The sequence below is a fragment of the Pecten maximus genome, chromosome 16 (genome assembly GCF_902652985.1).
Source record: "Pecten maximus chromosome 16, xPecMax1.1, whole genome shotgun sequence".
Classification (NCBI taxonomy): Eukaryota; Metazoa; Mollusca; class Bivalvia; order Pectinida; family Pectinidae; genus Pecten; species Pecten maximus.
The window spans coordinates 30,960,019-30,982,725 of NC_047030.1; the positions used below are offsets into that span (position 1 = coordinate 30,960,019).

Here is a 22,707-nt window from a genome sequence, read left to right on the forward strand (position 1 = left end):
TTCATCCATTAATTCATTTATTTTGAAATCGTTCATTCATTCTGTAATTCACGTAATTCATTCATTCAGTAATCCATTCATTCATTATGTAAATTATAGACTAATCCTATACTGCATTCATCACACATTCATTCTAGACCTCATTCATTTATCCGTTCAGTTCTATCTATTTCATACACAAATTTCATATTTAAATATTTTGAATTAATAGGCAGTTAAATAAATAAATGATAATGTACAACACATCAGATCCAGATATGACATTGCGTTGTCGTGGTACTGTACAACACATCAGATCCAGATATGACATTGCGTTGTCGTGGTACTGTACAACACATCAGATCCAGATATGACATTGCGTTGTCGTGGTACTGTACAACACATCAGATCCAGATATGACATTGCGTTGTCATGGTACTGTACAACACATCAGATCCAGATATGACATTGCCTTGCCGTGGTACTGTACAACACATCAGATCCAGATATGACATTGCGTTGTCGTGGTACTGTACAACACATCAGATCCAGATATGACATTGCGTTGTCGTGGTACTGTACACTTCCTAACCGTACATACGTGATGACAACTTCTTCGTGATGGTTTGTAAGACGACATCAAATCCAATGGCGGCGCTGATGAATATAAAACATTTCCGCCGATTCGTTGCGACGAGACAGTTATATTTACTCCAGTAAAACATTTGAACAATTCATGAAGTTGTAAATAACAAACATCACTGTATGTAGTATTGTTTTATGAAAAAATAGTTCTATTGTGCTAAAGCAAGTTTGTTAAAAAAAAAAAAAAACACTCTTAAGTAAAAATTCTTGTCTTGTGTACATCATGTTTTGAGGATGTCACAAAACCACTACTTTTTTTTTACATACATGCATACTACTCTACGCAAAACATTGTTGATCGTTTACAACTTGTTTCCCGTTGAATACCCGAACCATACAGATAGTTTCCATTGATACTCTCGTTGACTGGGACACTGGATATGCTGCCCATGTTTATTAAGTATACGTCAAGATCATTGTCATAGATACATGTTCATTCACCTTTTAAGTTTTGAAATAAGTATTATCACTTGTTCACATTGAATAAGATAATATTAAAATAGGGTTATCGCCGTATAAACCAAAAGGCAGTTTCTAGACTGCATCACGGTCTATTACATCGATGGACCACTACATCCTATCACAACGATGGATTACTGCAGTCTATCATATAGATGGACCACTGCAGCCTATCAGATCGTCGGACCACTTCAGCCTATCACATCGATGGACCAATGCGGTATATCACATCGTCGGCCCACTGCAGTCTATCACATCGATGGACCAATGCGGTATATCACATCGATGGGCCATTGCAGCCTATCACATCGTCGGGCCATCGCAGCATATCACATCGAAGGACCACTGCAGCCTATCACAACGATGAACCATTGCAGCCTATCACATCGATGGACCATTGCAGCCTATCAGATCATCGGACCACTGCAGCATATCACATCGTCGGACTATTGCAGCCTATCACATCGATGGACCATTGCAACCTATCACATCGATGGACCATTTCAGCCTATCACATCGATGGACCAATGCGGTATATCACATCGATGGACCATTTCAGCCTATCACATCGTCGGACTATTGCAGCCTATCACATCGATGGACCAATGCGGTATATCACATCGTCGGACCACTGCAGCCTATCACATCGTCGGGCCATCGCAGCCTATCACATCGTCGGGCCATCGCAGCCTATCACATCGTCGGACCACTGCAGCCTATCACATCGTCGGACTATTGCAGCCTATCACATCGATGGACCATTGCAGCCTATTACATCGATGGACCATTTCAGCCTATCAGAGCGTCGGACCACTGCAGCCTATCAGATCGTCGGACCACTGCAGCCTATCAGATCGATAGTTTGATTTTGTACTGTTTAACATCCTATCAGCAGCTAAGGTTATTTAAGTCGGCCCCCTGTATGCGAGATGCATGGGTGTGGTTAAGTTGCGTGTGCTTTGGAAGGCTGTGATGTATACGTTCGTCTTTGTCTCCCTGTGGTTGCAAGGAACTGACGTCAACTTTACAGTGCAATCTCACTGAAGCATACCACCAAATGAACTACCACAGTTCGTCACATTGATAGACCACTATGATCTTTCACATCTATGGACCATCTTTCACATCTATGGACCATCTATCATAAAGATGGACCATCACATCGATGCACCAATGTATTGTCAAGTACACGTCATTTATTTTGAGGCGAACGCAAAAAGCGATAGTCAGGAAAAAATATGGTTGGTATTAAATGGAAACAAACGGAAACAGCACACTCAACACCATGCTATTCAAAATACAATTTTATTGTTTCATTATTTAGCACAACATTGTTTATCACTGATTATTATAATTAACAACCATATAATATAAAGGTTACAATAATTCATACAACGTACGAAAAATCAAAATTCATAATAAATGCCTTGCATGTAATCATACTCACTTCAGTGCTTATACCTGTGCTGAAATACATAATCAAACCTTATATAATTTGATATAGTTTGTTCCGCAAATGTTGTAAAATAAATAAATAATACAGTTACCTTTATCTCCTAGGGAATTAATGTATTCGTGGATACATAAGGTCTTGGCAATTGTCAAACATTCACAAGCTACAGTCCCTTTAAGTAACCTATATATTGAAGGTGGAACTTGTTATTCAGGTGGGCCATGTTATTCATATTTTAAACGTCAATGAGAAAGCTTTCAAATCCGATTGAACATGGATCCTCCAGGATTTCATTTTTTTTCGATACAAATAGTTTTATCTTGAAAACCGATACATATAGTTTTATCTTGAAAACCTTATGTCCAAGGGAATAAAATATCTTGGTATAAAATATATTGATATATTGGTGCTTTCTAATTGAAGCATAGCTTTTCAAATACACCCTGGTCTATTAATTGTGCTGTCGGGTATTTAATCAAACACTTTATACCATGATACAAATCACATTTGTAACGTATATCTGCGTCAAATTAACAGAATCAGTTACGGGAAGTCACGACATTTGATTAGGTTATTTCCCCGAGTCTGTAAAGTGCCTTTGGGCCATAACCCGTCTCCGGGAATTTACAAATGTAAATTGAATTGACCTGTAATCCTAACAAAATTATCAATTCTGCAGCTAATTAATTTCAATCATATTAAAATTCTACTGGCACATCTGTAAAATTCGAAACTATATGTATCTGCAGTTTGTAGCTTCCGGAAGTGATGGAACTCTGGCGTTTTATCTTCCTTTAATTTGTACATGCATTTTATTTATAGACTGTTATAGTATCCGGATATTACTATTGGTTCTAAAAATCAAAATATCACCTTTCAATTAAATCTTATATCACTAACAAAATAGTAATTCAGTACTGTAAAGTACAAAATCACTTTCCCTGACTGTACATTCATATCAAATAAACAATTGTTTTCAACGCACGGCAACACTACATACGTTACAAAATCCGCACTATAATTTTGCTTTTGCCATTTCTGTAAGAGGTCCCATCCATTCCTCATCTGAAATAAAAGAACAGGTTCAATAGATACTTCTTTGAACTTAATGTAAAGATTATTATTTTTACTGTTTGGAAAATATACAGTAAGTTTAATTTTGACGACCTTAACTTTATTCAAATGAAGGAAAGCCTCTTTAAGGCACGTTGACGAAGCCAGGTGGATTTTAACATATCAATTTTTAACAATTTTCTACAGTGCATATTGATATTGAGTCCCTTCCATCTATCCTAGAGGTTCATTGTTTTCCTAAACCAGTTTAATTTCAATAACTACCTTAAGATCCACAAAGGTTCTTATTTAGCAAAGCTAGAAACAACAACGACATTTTCAACTATGAAAAAAAAGAAGATAAGCAATATTTATATCAAGAATGAAAATCCTGTCTATATGTACTTAAAGGGGGTGTTTCAAAAACTGACCCCCGCCCCTTTGCTGTACAAGCTGTTTGTTTGAGAGGTTTTTCTCTGGTTAATTGTCAAATATATCTGTTACTCAGCAGAAGATACGTCATTGTAGATAGAAGAGCAACATATTTAGTTTATTGCAATTCTTCTGGTCAAGAAATGTTTCAGATTCTATCAATTTACCTAACCACGTTAAAAATGTATTTTTGCATCCCAAGTATCATGTTCGGAAGTCAAATGTAGTCATTATCCCAAGTCTCACGGTTCGAAGTCAAATGTAGTCATTATCCCAAGTCTCACGGTTCAAAGTCAAATGTAGTCATTATCCCAAGTCTCACGGTTCGAAGTCAAATGTAGTCAAATCTCGCGGTCCAAAGTCAAATGTAGTCATTATCCCAAGCCTCACGGTCCAAAGTCAAATGTAGTCATTATCCCAAGCCTCACGGTCAGAAGTCAAATGTAGTCATTATCCCAAGTCTCACAGTCGTAAGTCAAATGTAGTCATTATCCCAAGCCTCACGGTCAGAAGTCAAATGCAGTCGTTATCCGAAGCCTCACGGTCGGAAGTCAAATGTAGTCAAATCTCGCGGTCCAAAGTCAAATGTAGTCATTATCCCAAGTCTCAAGGTCGAAGTCAAATGTAGCCATTATCCAAAGTATCACGGTCGGAAGTCAAATGTAGTCATTATCCCAAGTCTCGCGGTCGGAAGTCAAATGTAGTCATTATCCAAAGTTTCACGGTCGGAAGTCAAATGGAAAATTTAATTTATTGATCCCAGGAATTAGTTTGTCTATACCCATCTACCAGTAGTATATGAACTGTGTTGTTAACATCAATAAACTATTGGACCCCACATCTCTCCCACCAGATAATGAAATTCTCTAATTAAAACATACAGCTACTCTATCTACAATGTATGGAATTACCAACCTCCTTCGCTTCTTAAACATTCCATTTGAATGTTGCTTGAATGGATTACTATTGTACTACCACTAGTTTATACAAACTGTATCAAAAAAAAATTTGAATTATTATTTGTCTTATGAAGTTGGTAGATTGAGTTTTATATTTCCATCTGAAATATAATTAGTCCAGTTATTTGTGTTTAATTGGGAGGTGTGAAGCTCCTGGTAGTATCTGACATCAGGTAAACTTACTTAATATTTTGGCTAAAATTGGAAATCTGTCTGATCCAAAGATCATTTCCGGTTTGTTGTTGACGTGGGCAACAATGATAGGAGATCCAAAAGCCTGTCAGAAAAATAAACCAGATAAATATTGGTATTCATGTATAGTCATATATATCAATATCGGTACATCACAAAAACAAGTGCAATCAATGATTGCGAAAGCTCACCGGCGGCAGCAATCACACTATACATTCATTTTTATGTATGTATAATCATGTCATTTTGAAGTTGTATGTAACATAATATCGCTCCTAAACCTCTAATGGATGTATAAACCAAACTAGAACTGTCGCCAGGATGGCTGACTAATACCCCCGCAATCTGCACGAGTCAATGGTGAATTGGAACTGTAAATTAGAGGCTAACTAAGATAACCCAGTAATATAGTGACCAGTTGCAATAGCAACCATAATTTTGAAAAAAAAATGTGGCATGCACATCTACACATGGTCCTCTCTATTTGTGTGAAGTTTCATTGAAAGCGGCCCTTCGGTTTAGGAGGAGTTGTCCAGACAAACTTAAAGTTATGGTTCTTATCAGAAAACCTGTTTATAGTGACCAGTTGCCATAGCAACCATAATTTTGAAAGAAAAGAAAATGGCATGCACATCTGCACATGGTCCTCTATATTTGTGTGAAGTTACATTGAAATCGGCCCTTCGGTTTAGGAGGAGTTGTCCGGACAACCTTAAAGTTATGGTTCTTATCGGAAAACCTGTTTATAGTGACCAGTTGCCATAGCAACCATAATTTTGAGAAAAACAAGAGGCCCAGGGGCCTTAACGGTCATCTGACTCTAAATTAAAACCCTTATATTATTGTAGTATGTATTCTCTCTAGCAAGTATATAGTGGCACTGTTGGCCATGGTGGCCATCTTGGCTTTCTGACCGACCCAATAAATAACAACACTTGGTCTGGACCATCTCAGGATCATTTCTAGTAAGTTAGAGCTGAATCCCACAGGTGGAATTTGAGAAGAAGTTTGAAATAGGTGTTGTTCAGGAAAACCATGATTGCGCAATCATGTTACAAAATGGCCGCCATTGCTGCCATGTCAAAGTTTTTCGAGGCCAAAAAAATAACAACACTATGTTGGCTCGCCTTCCTCGACATCCTCACCCATTTCCAGCTCAATGGCACCAACGGAACTGGAGAAGAAGTTTTAAATGTGTTTTTCAAGATGGCGGACATGGCGGCCATCTTGGATTTCAGACCAATCCAAAAAATAACAACACTTGGTCGGACTCATATCAGGAACATTTCAGGCAAGTTTCAGCCAAACAGTACTGGTGGAACTTGAGAAGTTTAAAATGTGTTTTTCAAGATGGCGGCTATGGCGGCCATCTTGGATTTCGGACCGACCCGAAAAATAACAACACTTGGTCGGGATCAGATCAGGATCATTTCAGGCAAGTTTCAGCTCAATAGCACTGGTAGAACTTGAGAAGAAGTTTAAAATGTGTTTTTCAAGATGGCGGTTATGGCGGCCATCTTGGATTTTGGACCGACCCGAAAAATAACAACACTTGGTGGGGATCATCTCAGGATCATTTCTGGCAAGTTTCAGCCCAACAGCACTGGTGGAACTTGAGAAGAAGTTAAAAATGTGTTTTTCAAGATGGCGGCTATGGCGGCCATCTTGGATTTCGGACCGACCCGAAAAATAACAACAATTGGTCGGGATCATATCAGGATCATTTCTGGCAAGTTTCAGCCCAACAGCACTGGTGGAACTTTAGAAGAAGTTTAAAATATGTTTTCAAAATGGCGGCTATGGCGGCCATCTTGGATTTCGGACCGACCCGAAAAATAACAACACTTTGTCAGGACCATCTCAGGATCATTTCTGGCAAGTTTCAGCTTAATCCCACTGGTGGAACTTGAGAAGAAGATTGAAATGTGAAAAGTTTACGCACGGCGCACGGCGCACGACGACGGACGAAGCACGATGGCTATAGGTCATCCTGACCCTTCGGGTCAGATGACCTAATAAAGTGGCATGCACATCTACACATGATCATTAATATTTATGTGAAGTTTCATCGGAATTGGCCCATCGGTTTAGGAGGAGTTGTCCGGACAAAATGCGTCTACAGACAGACGGACGGACGGACGGACGGACGGACGGACGGACGGACGGACGGACAACCTGATTCCAGTACACCCCCCCCCCTAACTTCGTTGCGGGGGTATAATAAGAAGAGTGTGGACTTACAAGCTTTCCAAAACTAACCCCCAAAATCTTTAAAGTGAGTTTTGGTGCCAAAAAAGTGAAGTCCACAAAATGGTAAAATGCGAAAATATCACAATTTTTTTCTGCATGATTTTGCCATAGCATCACTCCTAGACCTCTAATACATGTATAAACCAAATTAGAAGGGCATGAGGTGTATACTTTTTGACTTACAAGCTTTCCAAAAACTTACACCAAAAATTTTTAAGTTTTGGGGTGGGACGCCGACGCGGACGCCGGGGTGACAGCATTAGCTCTCGGTTACTCTTAACCGGTGAGCTAAAAAGTATTGGTAACCAACTCATCACAAAAATAGTATTGATAATTAACAAATCACAAAAAATAGTATTGATAATCAATATATCACAAAAATAGTATTGATAATCAATATATCACAAAAATAGTATTGATAATCAATATATCACAAAAATAGTATTGATAATCAATACATCACAAAAAATAGTATTGATAATCAATACATCACAAAAAAAGTATTGATAATTAACAAATCACAAAAATAGTATTGATAATCAATATATCACAAAAATAGTATTGATAATCAATATATCACAAAACAAGAGGCCCAGGGGCCTTAACGGTCATCTGACTTTTAATTAAAACCCTTATATTATTGTAGCATGCATTCTCTGTAGCAAGTATATAGTGGCACTGTTGGCCATGGTGGCCATCTTGGATATCTGACCGACCCAATAAATAATAACACTTGGTCTGGACCATCTAAGGATCATTTCTGGTAAGTTAGAGCTGAATCCCACCGGTGGAATTTGAGAAGAAGTTTGAAATAGGTGTTGTTCAGGAAAACCATGATTGCGCAATCATGTTACAAAATGGCCGCCATTGCTGCCATTTCAAAGTTTTTACAAGGCCGAAAAAATAACAACACTTTGTTGGCACTCCTTCCTTAACATTCTCACCAATTTCGAGCTCAATGGCACCAGTGGAACTGGAGAAGAAGTTTAAAATGTGTTTTTTAAGATGGCGGATATGGTGGCCATCTTGCATTTCAGACCAATCTAAAAAATAACAACACTTGGTCGGGATCATCTCAGGAACATTTCAGGCAAGTTTCAGCCCAACAGCACTGGTGGAACTTGAGAAGAAGTTTAAAATGTGTTTTTGAAGATGGTGGCTATGGTGGCCATCTTGGATTTCGGACCGACCCGAAAAATAACATCACTTGGTCGGGATCATATCAGGATCATTTCAGGAAAGTTTCAGCTCAATAGCACTGGTGGAACTTGAGAAGAAGTTTAAAATGTGTTTTTCAAGATGGCGGCTATGGCGGCCATCTTGGATTTCGGACCGACCCGAAAAATAACAACACTTCGTCGGGATCATCTCAGGATCATTTCAGGCAAGTTTCAGCTCAAAAGCACTGGTGGAACTTGAGAAGTTTAAAATGTGTTTTTCAAGATGGCGGCTATGGTGGCCATCTTGGATTTTGGACCGACCCGAAAAATAACAACACTTGGTCGGGATCATATCAGGATCATTTCAGGCAAGTTTCAGCTCAATAGCACTGGTGGAACTTGAGAAGAAGTTTAAAATGTGTTTTTCAAGATGGCGGCTATGGCGGCCATCTTGGATTTCGGACCAACCCGAAAAATAACAACACTTGGTCAGGATCATCTCAGGATCATTTCAGGCAAGTTTCAGCTCAAAAGCACTGGTGGAACTTGAGAAGAAGTTTAAAATGTGTTTTTCAAGATGGCGGCTATGGCGGCCATCTTGGATTTCGGACCGACCCGAAAAATAACAACACTTGGTCGGGATCATCTCAGGATCATTTCTGGCAAGTTTCAGCCCAACAGCACAGCTGGAACTTGAGAAGAAGTTTAAAATGTGTTTTTCAAGATGGCGGCTATGGCGGCCATCTTGGATTTCGGACCAACCCGAAAAATAACAACACTTGGTCGGGATCATCTCAGGATCATTTCTGGCAAGTTTCAGCCCAACAGCACTGGTGGAACTTGAGAAGAAGTTTAAAATGTGTTTTCAAAATGGCGGCTATGGCGGCCATCTTGGATTTCGGACTGACCCGAAAAATAACAACACTTGGTCAGGACCATCTCAGGATCATTTCAGGCAAGTTTCAGCTTAATCCCACTGGTGGAACTTGAGAAGAAGATTGAAATGTGAAAAGTTTACGCACGGCGCACAACGCACGGCGCACGACGACGGACGAAGCATGATGACTATAGGTCATCCTGACCCTTCGGGTCAGATGACCTAAAAAGTATTGATAATTAACAAATCACAAAAAATAGTATTGATAATTAACATATCACAAACAAGAGGCCCAGGGGCCTTAACGGTCATCTGACTCTAAATTAAAACCCTTATATTATTGTAGTATGCATTCTCTGTAGCAAGTATATAGTGGCACTGTTGGCCATGGTGGCCATCTTGGATATCTGACCGACCCAATAAATAATAACACTTGGTCTGGACCATCTAAGGATCATTTCTGGTAAGTTAGAGCTGAATCCCACCGGTAAAATTTGAGGAGAAGTTTGAAATAGGTGTTGTTCAGGAAAACAATGATTGCGCAATCATGTTACAAAATGGCCGCCATTGCTGCCATGCCAAAGTTTTTACAAGGCCGAAAAAATAACAACACTTTGTTGGCACTCCTTCCTTAACACCCTCACCAATTTCGAGCTCAATGGCACCAGTGGAACTGGAGAAGAAGTTTAAAATGTGTTTTTTAAGATCTTGCATTTCAGACCAATCTAAACAAGGGCCCAATGGGCCCAAATCGCTCACCTGCAATGCAGTGATCTTTTCATATATGGATCCTGCAGTTATCTGAAAGCATGCTACAGGACCAATATAATAATGTCTCTCTGCACTTTGGCTTTTCACTAAAAGTCATTTAAAGATTTAAGCATACTTGATCGACGTGACCTTGAATGCGAGTCAGGGTCATTCATTTCAACAAACTTGGTAGCCCTTTACCCAAGCATGCTACAGACCTAATATCAACTCCCTGGGACTCTTGGTTATTGAGAAGAAGTCGTTTAAAGATTTTAGCCTTTTTGACTCCTGTGACCTTGAATGAAGATCAAGGTCATTCATTTGAACAAATTTGGTAGCCCTTTACCGCAGCATGCTACAGACCCAATATCAACTCCCTGGGACTCTTGGTTATTGAGAAGAAGTCGTTTAAAGATTTTAGCCTGTTTGGTCCCTGTGACATTGAATGAAGGTCAAGGTCATTCATTTGAACAAACTAGGTAGCCCTTCACCCCAGCATGCTACAGACCCAATATCAACTCCCTGGAACTGTTGGTTATTGAGAAGAAGTCGTTTAAAGATTTTAGCCTTTTTGACTCCTGTGACCTTGAATAAAGATCAAGGTCATTCATTTGAACAAACTTGGTAGCCCTTTACCCCAGCATGCTACAGACCCAATATCAACTCCCTGGGCCTGTTGGTTATTGAGAAGAAGTCGTTTAAAGATTTCAGCCTTTTTGACTCCTGTGACCTTGAATGAAGATCAAGGTCATTCATTTGAACAAACTTGGGAGCCCTTCACCCCAGCATGCTACAGGCCAAATATTAGGTCTCTGGGCCTCTTGGTTATTGAGAAGAAGTCATTTAAAGATTTTAGCCTTTTTGACTCCTGTGACCTTGAATGAAGGTCAAGGTCATTCATTTGAACAAACTTGGGAGCCCTTCACCCTAGCATGCTGCAGGCCAAATATTAGGTCTCTGGATCTGTTGGTTATTGAGAAGAAGTCATTTAAAGATTTTAGCCTTTTTGACTCCTGTGACCTTGAATGAAGATCAAGGTCATTCATTTGAACAAACTTGGTAGCCCTTCACCCCAGCATACTATAGACCCAATATCAACTCCCTGGGCCTCTTGGTTATTGAGAAGAAGTCGTTTAAAGATTTTAGCCTTTTTGACTCCTGTGACCTTGAATGAAGGTCAAGGTCATTCATTTGAACAAACTTGGGAGCCCTTCACTCTAGCATGCTGCAGGCCAAATATTAGGTCTCTGGATCTGTTGGTTATTGAGAAGAAGTCGTTTAAAGATTTTAGCCTTTTTGACTCCTGTGACCTTGAATGAAGGTCAAGGTCATTCATTTGAACAAACTTGGTAGCCCTTCACCCCAGCATGCTACAGACCCAATATCAAGTCCCTGGGTCTTTTGGCTATTTAGAAGAAGTCGTTTAATTTTATTTTAGCATATTTGACCCCTGTGACCTTGAATGAAAGTCAAGGTCATTCATTTGAACAAACTTGGTAGCCCTTCACCCCAGCATGCTACAGACCTAATATCAACTCCCTGGGACTCTTGGTTATTGAGAAGAAGTCGTTTAAAGATTTTAGCCTTTTGACCCCTGTGACCTTGAATGAAGGTCAACGTTATTCATTTGAACAAACTTGGTAGCCCTTCACCCCAGCATGCTACAGGCCCAATATTAGGTCTCTGGGCCTTTTGGTTATTGAGAAAAAGTTGCTTGAATGGAAAAGTTGACGCCGGACGGACGGCCGGACGGCCGGACGGACGACGGACGCCGCGCCACGGCATAAGCTCACTTGCCCTTCGGGCAGGTGAGCTAAAAATAACAACACTTGGTTGGGATCATCTCAGGAACATTTCAGGCAAGTTTCAGCCCAACAGCACTAGTACTGGTGGAACTTGAGAAGAAGTTTAAAATGTGTTTTTGAAGATGGTGGTTATGGTGGCCATCTTGGATTTCGGACCGACCCGAAAAATAACATCACTTGGTCGGGATCATATCAGGATCATTTCAGGCAATTTTCAGCTCAATAGCACTTGTGGAACCGGAGAGGAAGTTTAAAATGTGTTTTCAAAATGGCGGCTATGGCGGCCATCTTGGATTTCGGACCGACCCGAAAAATAACAACACTTGGTCACGATCATATCAGGATCATTTCAGGCAAGTTTCAGCTCAATAGCACTGGTGGAACCTGAGAAGAAGTTTAAAATGTGTTTTCAAGATGGCGGCTATGGCGGCCATCTTGGATTTCGGACCGACCCGAAAATAACAACACTTGGTCGGGATCATATCAGGATCATTTCAGGCAAGTTTCAGCTCAATAGCACTGGTGGAACTTGAGAAGAAGTTTAAAATGTGTTTTTCAAGATGGCAGATATGGCGGCCATCTTGGATTTCGGACCGACCCGAAAAATAACAACACTTGGTCGGGATCATCTCAGGATCATTTCTGGCAAGTTTCAGCCCAACAGCACTGGTGGAACTTGAGAAGAAGTTTAAAATGTGTTTTTCAAGATGGCGGCTATGGCGGCCATCATGGATTTCGGACCGACCCGAAAAATAACAACACTTGGTCACGATCATATCAGGATCATTTCAGGCAAGATTCAGCTCAATAGCACTGGTGGAACTTGAGAAGAAGTTTAAAATGTGTTTTTCAAGATGGCGGCTATGGTGGCCATCTTGGATTTCGGACCTACCCAAAAAATAACAACACTTGGTCGGGATCATCTCAGGATCATTTCAGGCAAGTTTTATCTCAATAGCACTGGTGGAACTTGAGAAGAAGTTTAAAATGTGTTTTTCAAGATGGCGGCTATGGCGGCCATCTTGGATTTCGGACCGACCCGAAAAATAACAACACTTGGTCGGGATCATTTCAGGATCATTTCTGGCAAGTTTCAGCCCAACAGCACTGGTGGAACTTAAGAAGAAGTTTAAAATGTGTTTTCAAAATGGCGGCTATGGCGGCCATCTTGGATTTCGGACCAACCCGAAAAATAACAACACTTTGTCAGGACCATCTCAGGATCATTCCTGGCAAGTTTCATCTTAATCCCACTGGTGGAACTTGAGAAGAAGATTGAAATGTGAAAAGTTTACGGACGGCGGACGGCGCACGGCGCACGGCGGACGGCGGACGGCGGACGACGACGGACGAAGCACGATGGCTATAGGTCATCCTGACCCTTCGGGTCAGATGACCTAAAAATAGTATTGACAAGAGGCCCAATGGGCCTGTATCGCTCACCTGGCTCTACAGCACCTTTGAAGTTGATTGAAGTCATTTCTAAAGATACTATGTTGATTACCTCTTTATTCAAATATCATTGTAAGCTAGTTTTATTCATATTAAACATTTTCTAGTCCTTCATTCCAGCATTCTATTGGCCTAATATCAGGTCTTGGAGGCTCTTGGCTATCGCAAAATTATTGTTTACAGATTTGAGCCGATTTCACCCCTGTGACCTTGAATGTAGGTCAAGGTCATTTATTTGAACAAAATTGGTAGTGCTTCACCCCAGCCCAGCATGCTACAGGCCTAATATCAAGTCCCTGGGCCTCTTGGTTATTGAGAAGAAGTCGTATGAAGATTATAGCCTATTTGACCCATGTGACCTTGAATGAAGGTCAAGGTCATTTATTTGAACAAACTTTGTAGCTCTTCATCCCAGCATGCTACAGGCCCAATATCAAGTCCATGGGCCTCTTGGTTATTGAGAAGAAGTCGTTTGAAGATTATAGCCTATTTGACCCCTGTGACCTTGAATGAAGGTCAAGGTCAATTATTTGAACAAACTTTGTAGCCCTTCACCCAAGCATGCTACAGGCCCAATATCAAGTCGCTGGGCCTCTTGGTTATTGAGAAGAAGTCGTTTGAAGATTATAGCCTATTTGACCCATGTGACCTTGAATGAAGGTCAAGGTCATTTATTTGAACAAACTTTGTAGCCCTTCACCCCAGCATGCTACAGGCCCAATATCAAGTCCCTGGGCCTCTTGGTTATTGAGAAGAAGTCGTTTGAAGATTATAGCCTATTTGACCCATGTGACCTTGAATGAAGGTCAAGGCCATTTATTTGAACAAACTTTGTAGCCCTTTACCCCAGCATGCTACAGGCCCAATATCAAGTCCCTGGGCCTCTTGGTTATTGAGAAGAAGTCGTTTGAAGATTATAGCCTATTTGACTCATATGACCTTGAATGAAGGTCAAGGTCATTTATTTGAACAAACTTTGTAGCCCTTCACCCCAGCATGCTACAGGCCAAATATCAAGTCCATGGGCCTCTTGGTTATTGAGAAGAAGTCGTTTGAAGATTATAGCCTATTTGACCCATTTGACCTTGAATGAAGGTCAAGGTCATTTATTTGAACAAACTTTGTAGCCCTTCACCCCAGCATGCTACAGGCCCAATATCAAGTCCCTGGGCCTCTTGGTTATTGAGAAGAAGTCGTTTGAAGATTATAGCCTATTTGACTCATATGACCTTGAATGAAAGTCAAGGTCATTTATTTGAACAAACTTTGTAGCCCTTCACCCCAGCATGCTACAAGCCCAATATCAAGTCCTTGGGCCTCTTGGTTATTGAGAAGAAGTCGTTTGAAGATTATAGCCTATTTGACCCATGTGACCTTGAATGAAGGTCAAGGCCATTTATTTGAACAAACTTTGTAGCCCTTCACCCCAGCATGCTACAGGCCCAATATCAAGTCCCTGGTCCACTTGGTTATTGAGAAGAAGTTGTTTGAATGAAAAAGTTGACGCCGGACGGCCGGACGGCCAGACGGACGGCCGGACGGACGGACGGACGACGGACGCCGCACCACGGCATAAGCTCACTTGCCCTTCGGGCAGGTGAGCTAATAATCAACATATCACAAAAAAAGTATTGATAATTAACAAATCACAAAAAATAGTATTGATAATCAATATATCACAAAAATAGTATTGATAATCAATATATCACAAAAATAGTATTGGTTATCAATATATCACAAAACTAGAACTGTCGCCAGGATGGCCGACTAATACACCCGCAGTCTGCACGAGTCAATGGTGAATTGGAACTCTTAATTAGAGGCTAACTAAGATAACCCAGTAAGATAGTGACCAGTTGCCATTGCAACCCTAAGTTTGAGGAAAAGAAAGTGCGATGCACATCTGCACATGGTCCTCTATATTTGTGTGAAGTTTCATTGAAATCGGCCCTTCAGTTTTTGTCCGGACAAACTTTAAGTTATGATTCCTATCGGAAAACCTGTTTATAGTGACCAGTTGCCATAGCAACCATAATTTTGAGAAAAAGAAAGTGGCATGCACATCTACACATGGTCCTTTATATTTGTGTGAAATTTCATTGAAATCAGCCCTTTGGTTTAGGAGGAGTTATCCGGACAAACTTAAAGTTATGGTTCTTATCGGAAAACCTGTTTATAGTGACCAGTTGCCATAGCAACCATAATTTTGAGAAAAGAAAGTGGAATGAACATCTACACATGATCATTAATATGTGTGTGAAGTTTCATAGGAATCGGCCCATCGGTTTAGGAAGAGTTGTCCGGACAAAATGTGTCTACAGACAGACGGACGGACAACCTGATTACAGTATACCCCCTAACTTTGTTGCGGGGGTATAAATAGTATTGGCAATCAATATATCACAAAAATAGTATTGATAAACAAGTCAAGAAATTGTTTTCTTTTTCATAATAAATCTTCAGTCTTTATTTCAACAAGACAAAAGAAATAACACAATTACCATTCTTTTTCTGTCAAAATATATTCATTAACCCTTTCAACCCCAAGAAACGTTAGTGGACTCTGCCATTCATTCATCATTTGAAATCCAATATGACCAGTAGGGGTGAAAGGGTTAAAAACTTTGTCGAAGATATTATTAACGTGATTTTCAAATTCTACATGGATTCCAAATGTTTATTGTCATTTTATGTAACGTGTCAAATATTTTACCATAATTGGCTTCTTGGTTATTCAAGAAATCATAAAGCTTATTAAAATATTTATTTGGCCCTGTGCTGATTGAAATAAAAACAGCACCATGCTTACATGAGGACTATTGCAATGTCATTTACCTGGGTAAGAACAAATGAATTGAATGACCTTCTGTACAAGGTCACATGACTCAGATGTGCTTTATTTTTCAAATGTATTCTTCTGAATAATTAAAACGCCTATAGCTATGATATTTGATTCATAAGTATATACATGTAGAACACAGACATTTTGATTTAGGACCCATGCCAAATAGTCTTAAATTACCTAGTCTCATAAATTAAATATTTCAACAGAAATGTCTCTTCAGAAGCTGTAGGGCAGTTGAGAGCCGATCTTCTCATTGTGCCTCTTGTTAATATATATGTATGTATGTAATTATTTGTTGTTGTTCATCATCTTCATTATAATCAGTTTCATAAAGGTTTTTTTTTACTTTCGTTACCTACCCCTAAATCCAAAGCCTCAGTTGTGAATTTTTTCAGTCTATCCTTCACCGCCGGATCCTTGGTCTTCTGGAGACAGTCTTCCATAAGATCACTAGGGAATCCAATCTCTTTACATGTCTACAAAAACATTTAAAGAAGTAATTCGACAAAACCACAAAGTGATTTGACTGTGGCACGAAGTACTTCTATTTAATAGATCATAACAGGAAATATTCAGAAAAAGATGCTATTTCATAATCCACAGTAAAAGTCAACACCTAGTATTATCAGTATACACTACAAATTTTAACATCATAGATAAACAATTTAATGTCAGTTCAACATACAGTACCTCTCTTATGCCTTCCTCGTCAGAAATTCCTTTGTCCTGAAAAATTGGAGACAATATCTAATCACCTGTACTTCATTAATTACCTGGTAGATACGTAGATAAAATTCAAGTTTATACTGAAAACAGTTTTACAGTACCCCTGTGAGACCTTTAGCTTTCTAAAAATACATGTGACTTTACCAAGGTACCTTTTTCGCAGCACCTCTGTTTGACTTTTAACTTTCTAAAATACCTATGTAATTTTAGCAGGGTGCCTTTTTTTTAGTCCTTTAGTTTTTCTAAAATATGCATGTGACTTTTTCCAGAAGATTATACAGTCAACTTTATTACAAGAAAATAATTCAGCCACCTTAATTCCCAAAAGATAACAGGTCGAGTAATCTCTTTCCTGGAAGATAATCCAGCCACTTTTATTCCTAGTTGATAATCAAATCTCTGTAAATAACCTCTAGAAATACCAGATTTTGATAATCCTTTGGCTTTGAAAAGCAGTATATAGGTGACCATAAGCAATCAACCAGACAGGGGTTTGGAGCTTGAGTCTGCTATTTTGATCACAGATCCGTGAAACATTGCTTTGACGTAGAATGAAAAATGTACCCAGAGTCCAACCCCTAGCTCACTACAGACTTGTCATGTTACTATGACCCAGAATTAAAAAAACATGCATGCTAGGTATTACTGAAGCAATACATGTCCCCCACAGGCCCCTGCTAAAAATAGTAACAGTGTCCCAACCCAAAAACCCTGAAACTCCAACTTGATTTGTAGCTGCTCTTAATTAAGTTAGATAACAACTCTCACCAATATATCATGAAGCTTGGCTGAGAAAAGGACGGAATGGCAGACGGACAGATAGACAGACAGACAGAACGATAAGGAGGAAACATATAGTCCCCCTGGTTTCACCAGTAGGGGACTAAACCCCTGGGTTCTGACCATAAAGTGTCAAGCCCCTGTCATTGGGGCCAGTTTCATCTGATCTGCCTATTAAATGTATATTATGAACAAGGGGAGATAACTCAAACATACAAATTCTATAAAAGCAAGAATTCATGGCATGTTTGGAATTTGCATTGATAAAATGTGTAATAATAAATTGTTTTAAATGTTTAACAGAACTTAATCAATTTCATTATTTTAAAATTCTTATCCAAGCAAACAAAACTCACCAAGTATACCATGAAATAATATATTTAATCCCTTTTGTGGAAGAAAACTGTGTATTGTTCCATTTGTTTTTTTATTGTTTGCTTGTTTTTTTGTTTTGTTTGTTTGTTTTGTTTTGGGTTTTATTTGGAGGAGGGGGAGGGTATGTGAAGAAAATAATTTGGTCAAGGTTTAATCTTACACAACTAGAGAGACTGTTTCACAGTATCTAAAATCTGACCTTCATATTCAGGCATCACATTGGAGTGAGAGATTCCAAATACTTAACTTACCTTATTCCATGCTCTCATCCAGAACTGTCTGGATAGGTTTTCCACTAGATCTGGTCTCTGCATGTCGACTGCAGTAAGGAAACGCTGGGGCATCAATGTCCCCTTAACAAACATTACCTCCGCAGGATTCTGGTTAAATCAAGGGAATATTTTAACAAACATTACGTCCTTTAGCAGGATTCTGGTCAAATCAATAGAGTATTTCTAAAGTTATACCACTAAAAGCAAAGGCTCACACAGATATACCCCCACACACCTCATCAATTAAATGAATCTATCCAGGGGTTCACGAGATATACCCGCCAACCCACCTCATCAATTAAATAAATCTGTCCAGCGGTTCACGAGATATACCCCCACACACCTCATCAATTAAATAAATCTGTCCAAGGGTTCACGAGATATACCCCCACACACCTCATCAATTAAATAAATCTGTCCAGGGGTTCTGGAGATATACCCCCAACCCACCTCATCAATTAAATAAATCTGTCCAGGGGTTCACGAGATATACCCCCAACCCACCTCATCAATTAAATAAATCTGTCCAGGGGTTCACGAGATATACCCCCAACCGACCTCATCAATTAAATAAATCTGTCCAGGGGTTCACGAGATATACCCCCACCCACCTCATCAATTAAATAAATCTGTCCAGGGGTTCACGAGATATACCCCCAACCCACCTCATCAATTAAATAAATCTGTCCAGGGGTTCACGAGATATACCCCCAACCCACCTCATCGATCAAATAAATCTGTCCAGGGGTTCACGAGATATACCCCCACACACCTCATCAATTAAATAAATCTGTCAAGGGGTTCACGAAATATACCCCCACACACCTCATCAATTAAATAAATCTGTCCAGGGGTTCACGAGATATACCCCCAACTCACCTCATCAATTAAATAAATCTGTCCAGAGGTTCACGAGATATACCCCCAACCCACCTCATCAATCAAATAAATCTGTCCAGGGGTTCACGAGATATACCCCCACATACCTCGTCAATTAAATAAATCTGTCCAGGGGTTCACGAGATATACCCCCACACACCTCATCAATTAAATAAATCTGTCCAGGGGTTCACGAGATATACCCCCAACCCACCTCATTAATTAAATAAATCTGTCCAGGGGTTCATGAGATATACCCCCAACCCACCTCATCAATTAAATAAATCTGTCCAGGGGTTCAGCAGTCATCTTATCACAGATGCAGGACAGACACACACGGACTTAATAAGTTATTAATATAAATAAGACTGCCCTGAGAAATGCTATTTTGGCCTGACAGTTTATACTTACAGCTGGTGGGACTATAGGAATACTATAGTAGCTGCCAAGGCGTGAGAGATCGTGTGACAGCATGTATTTGGCTTTGTTTGGGACTAAACCGGGAGGTTTGTTATCTAGAAATCCAAATTAAAACAATCCTCAAAGAAATGAAATACATCTTTTCAACATTCCATGTATAAATATTTTCACCAAATCATCTTCAGGTTGTATATTTAGAGGCTGTACAAACAAAGCAGATTTGTATAGAACAAAAGACTTTCAAATAGTATGAAATGATTAATAACAATATATATAGAAAACAAATATTTTTGTTGGCATTGTAGCTATCTTCTGAACAAGATTTTTTCTATCATATTTTTTTGATACAAGCCTTAAATCACTATGTATGTACTAGTCACTTGCAGATTTGGATGGAATTGATCCCCTAACTGTAAAAACTGTCACAAAATATTAATCCTGATGTTTAATCAATATAATTGCTGATTAGCAACAAATATGTAATATGAAGGAGTAATGAAAAAATATCCTGCATATGTTAGGGCTCAAACTAGCGACCGCTTACTCTCTGAGCGGACATCCTACCACTTAGAGCTATCAGAGAACTTCCCATTTACCTGAATGAAATGTAATCTATCCACTTTTACACCTTTTACGCTTCTTCATCCTTTACTATGTATTCAAACCCAAAACAACCACAGTCCAAGTTCTTAAGCTCTAAGGAAACCTCTCAATTTCTGTACTATAGTACCAGTTAGGAGTGGTCAGTAGTGCTAAATTTATCCTGCTCCTACTGGGGCTCAAAATCTCTCACACTCGGACAGCAGACATATCCCACCACTAGGCCAAAGGGAAATTTCTGCTTGCCTCATCAGCAGAGCTAGTAAGGTGACCTTATACTTTCCACTCTTACACATAAAGTTGATCTTTTTGTTAGTAGAAATGAATGCTTGTTAAGTTTACGATCATGTGAAAATATGTACATTTACACTGCAGCCACACTATATAAGTTTACCAAGCTCACTTGAAGGTTACGAGTCCATGGCTTCCAAATCTTTAATATGACATATTTATTATAGTGACGTCATAATTGTCAGGTCAGCGATAACGAAAGATGGCTGTTGAAAAGGCTGTTCCATCTTTAACGATATTAATTTGTTTATATAATATATATATATATAAGGCAAATTCCACATGAAGCGCAACCTAGCGTGCTTCATTAAATTTGCCTTTGTCCAGTTGGCATTCATCAGCCCATAACTTCCAACTGAAAGCAGTTCAATGCTTAATAGAATAGTGATACAAACCTGATCCTACCATTATTCCACCAAGAAAGAAAGGTTTTAGCTTCAGGTCAATATTCCACTTTGTTTTGTATCGACACATCACCTGAAATATGAAAAAAAAATGCATGCATCATATTTTCTGCTTTTTTGTCTAGGTCAATTTTTTTCACTTGGCAGTATATGATTTTTTACCAGAAATTCATACACATGATGATGGTGACATCAGTGAATGTACACTGGATCAGTTACTCTCACAAATGTACAGACACAGTACACTTTTACATTTTCACAAGTGAAATATCAAAACTTATTCATTCTATAAAAGTGATATTTCTCACTGGCAAAATATAAACTTTTTCTTTAAAGTTTTACCAGTGAAATATATAATTTATTTATTCTATGATAGTGATATTTTTCACTGGTAAAAATCACTTTTTTCTAATTTGACCAATACAAACACTTAAAAAAATATCAAAATATAAGCCCCACTCAGGAAATATAATTGGTATTTCTGAAGACACTGCTAAATATCCTCTATATTTTATGTGCATGCATGTAGCAAGCATCTGACATGCATGCAATATGTAATTTTTCATTAAGCAATTAGAATTTCTATTATTTTGAAATGCATATATGGTATACAATATACATCAACATCTACATTTTCTTGTACATGTATACGTAGTTTCTTTCTAATGACTTTGCTAGGCAGATTTTCTAGGCAAACTTTTTGTTTATGTAAGCATGGGTCCACAAGGGTTTGATCTTCGGTGGCATAATAACATATACAATAGCCTCCCTTATTTGTTTTTGAAGTTGTCAAAATATGTCTGGTATACATTTTGTAGGTGTAACGCGCAATGTCGTATTCAAGGGTCAAAGGTCAAAAACTAAAGAAGTTTTAAGTGTCAAATGATAGTCCTGTTCACTAAAATGCAACACATGTTTAGCGACGTTCTTCCATAGAAACAAAACATGCACACTACAGTAGGTGTTATATTTATTTCGCCCGTTAGATAGTCACTAATATAAACATGTAAGATTTTCCTACAGTAACACTACCAGTACGCCTAACACCCCTTTGGTTCAATATATCGTAATGTGGGTATGAAGACATGCGCTCAGTTTTCCACTAATAAGTCTAAAGTGCAAAATTATGAAAGAAAATAAGATATTTAACCTCAAAAGCTATCCAGGAATATGGCGATACAACATCGTAAAATAGTTCAACCGTCTTTCGTGTGGACGCAGCCATTTTGTCATAGAAGTGAAAGTAGGGTTTATACAAAACTATTAACCCAATAAAAATACGAAACGAAATGATACAATTTATTATGAAGTGTAAAATAGTCTCAAATGCTTTTCCACTATATACTAATACATGGTGAGTGTCTTAAAATATAACGTTTAGCTGTATTTTGGCGAGGGTAAAGAAAGACAAAAGTGGCGAGCCTTGGCGAGCTTATATTTTAAGACACTGACCATGTATTCTATTTATCATGTAACAGTCATAACAAGAAATATCTTTAAAAAGATAAACGGCATAGTTTTAATGCTGGTGGTTATAATTTAAAACTGCTGGTGAAAGAAATCAACGAACTATTGCGTTTCAGCACGGATAACAAAATTTGATCAGTTTGAATCAATTTTGGTGATAATAAGACTGCATTTGAATCAGG

The 22,707-nt window shown here is 38.9% G+C and overlaps 1 protein-coding gene across 1 annotated transcript; it reads right to left on the bottom strand.

The window, feature by feature from the left end:
• Positions 1–2,372: 2,372 nt before the first annotated feature.
• On the bottom strand, positions 2,373–22,300 carry LOC117345230 (glutathione S-transferase kappa 1-like). The gene is made up of 8 exons (XM_033908255.1): positions 22,209–22,300; positions 21,050–21,131; positions 19,755–19,858; positions 18,444–18,572; positions 17,002–17,037; positions 16,671–16,787; positions 5,164–5,257; positions 2,373–3,601 (listed from the first exon to the last, which is right to left on the bottom strand). Exons 1-8 carry the CDS (start codon positions 22,281–22,283, stop codon positions 3,552–3,554), a joined length of 687 nt encoding a protein of 228 aa, XP_033764146.1. The 5' UTR covers positions 22,284–22,300; the 3' UTR covers positions 2,373–3,551.
• Positions 22,301–22,707: the final 407 nt, after the last annotated feature.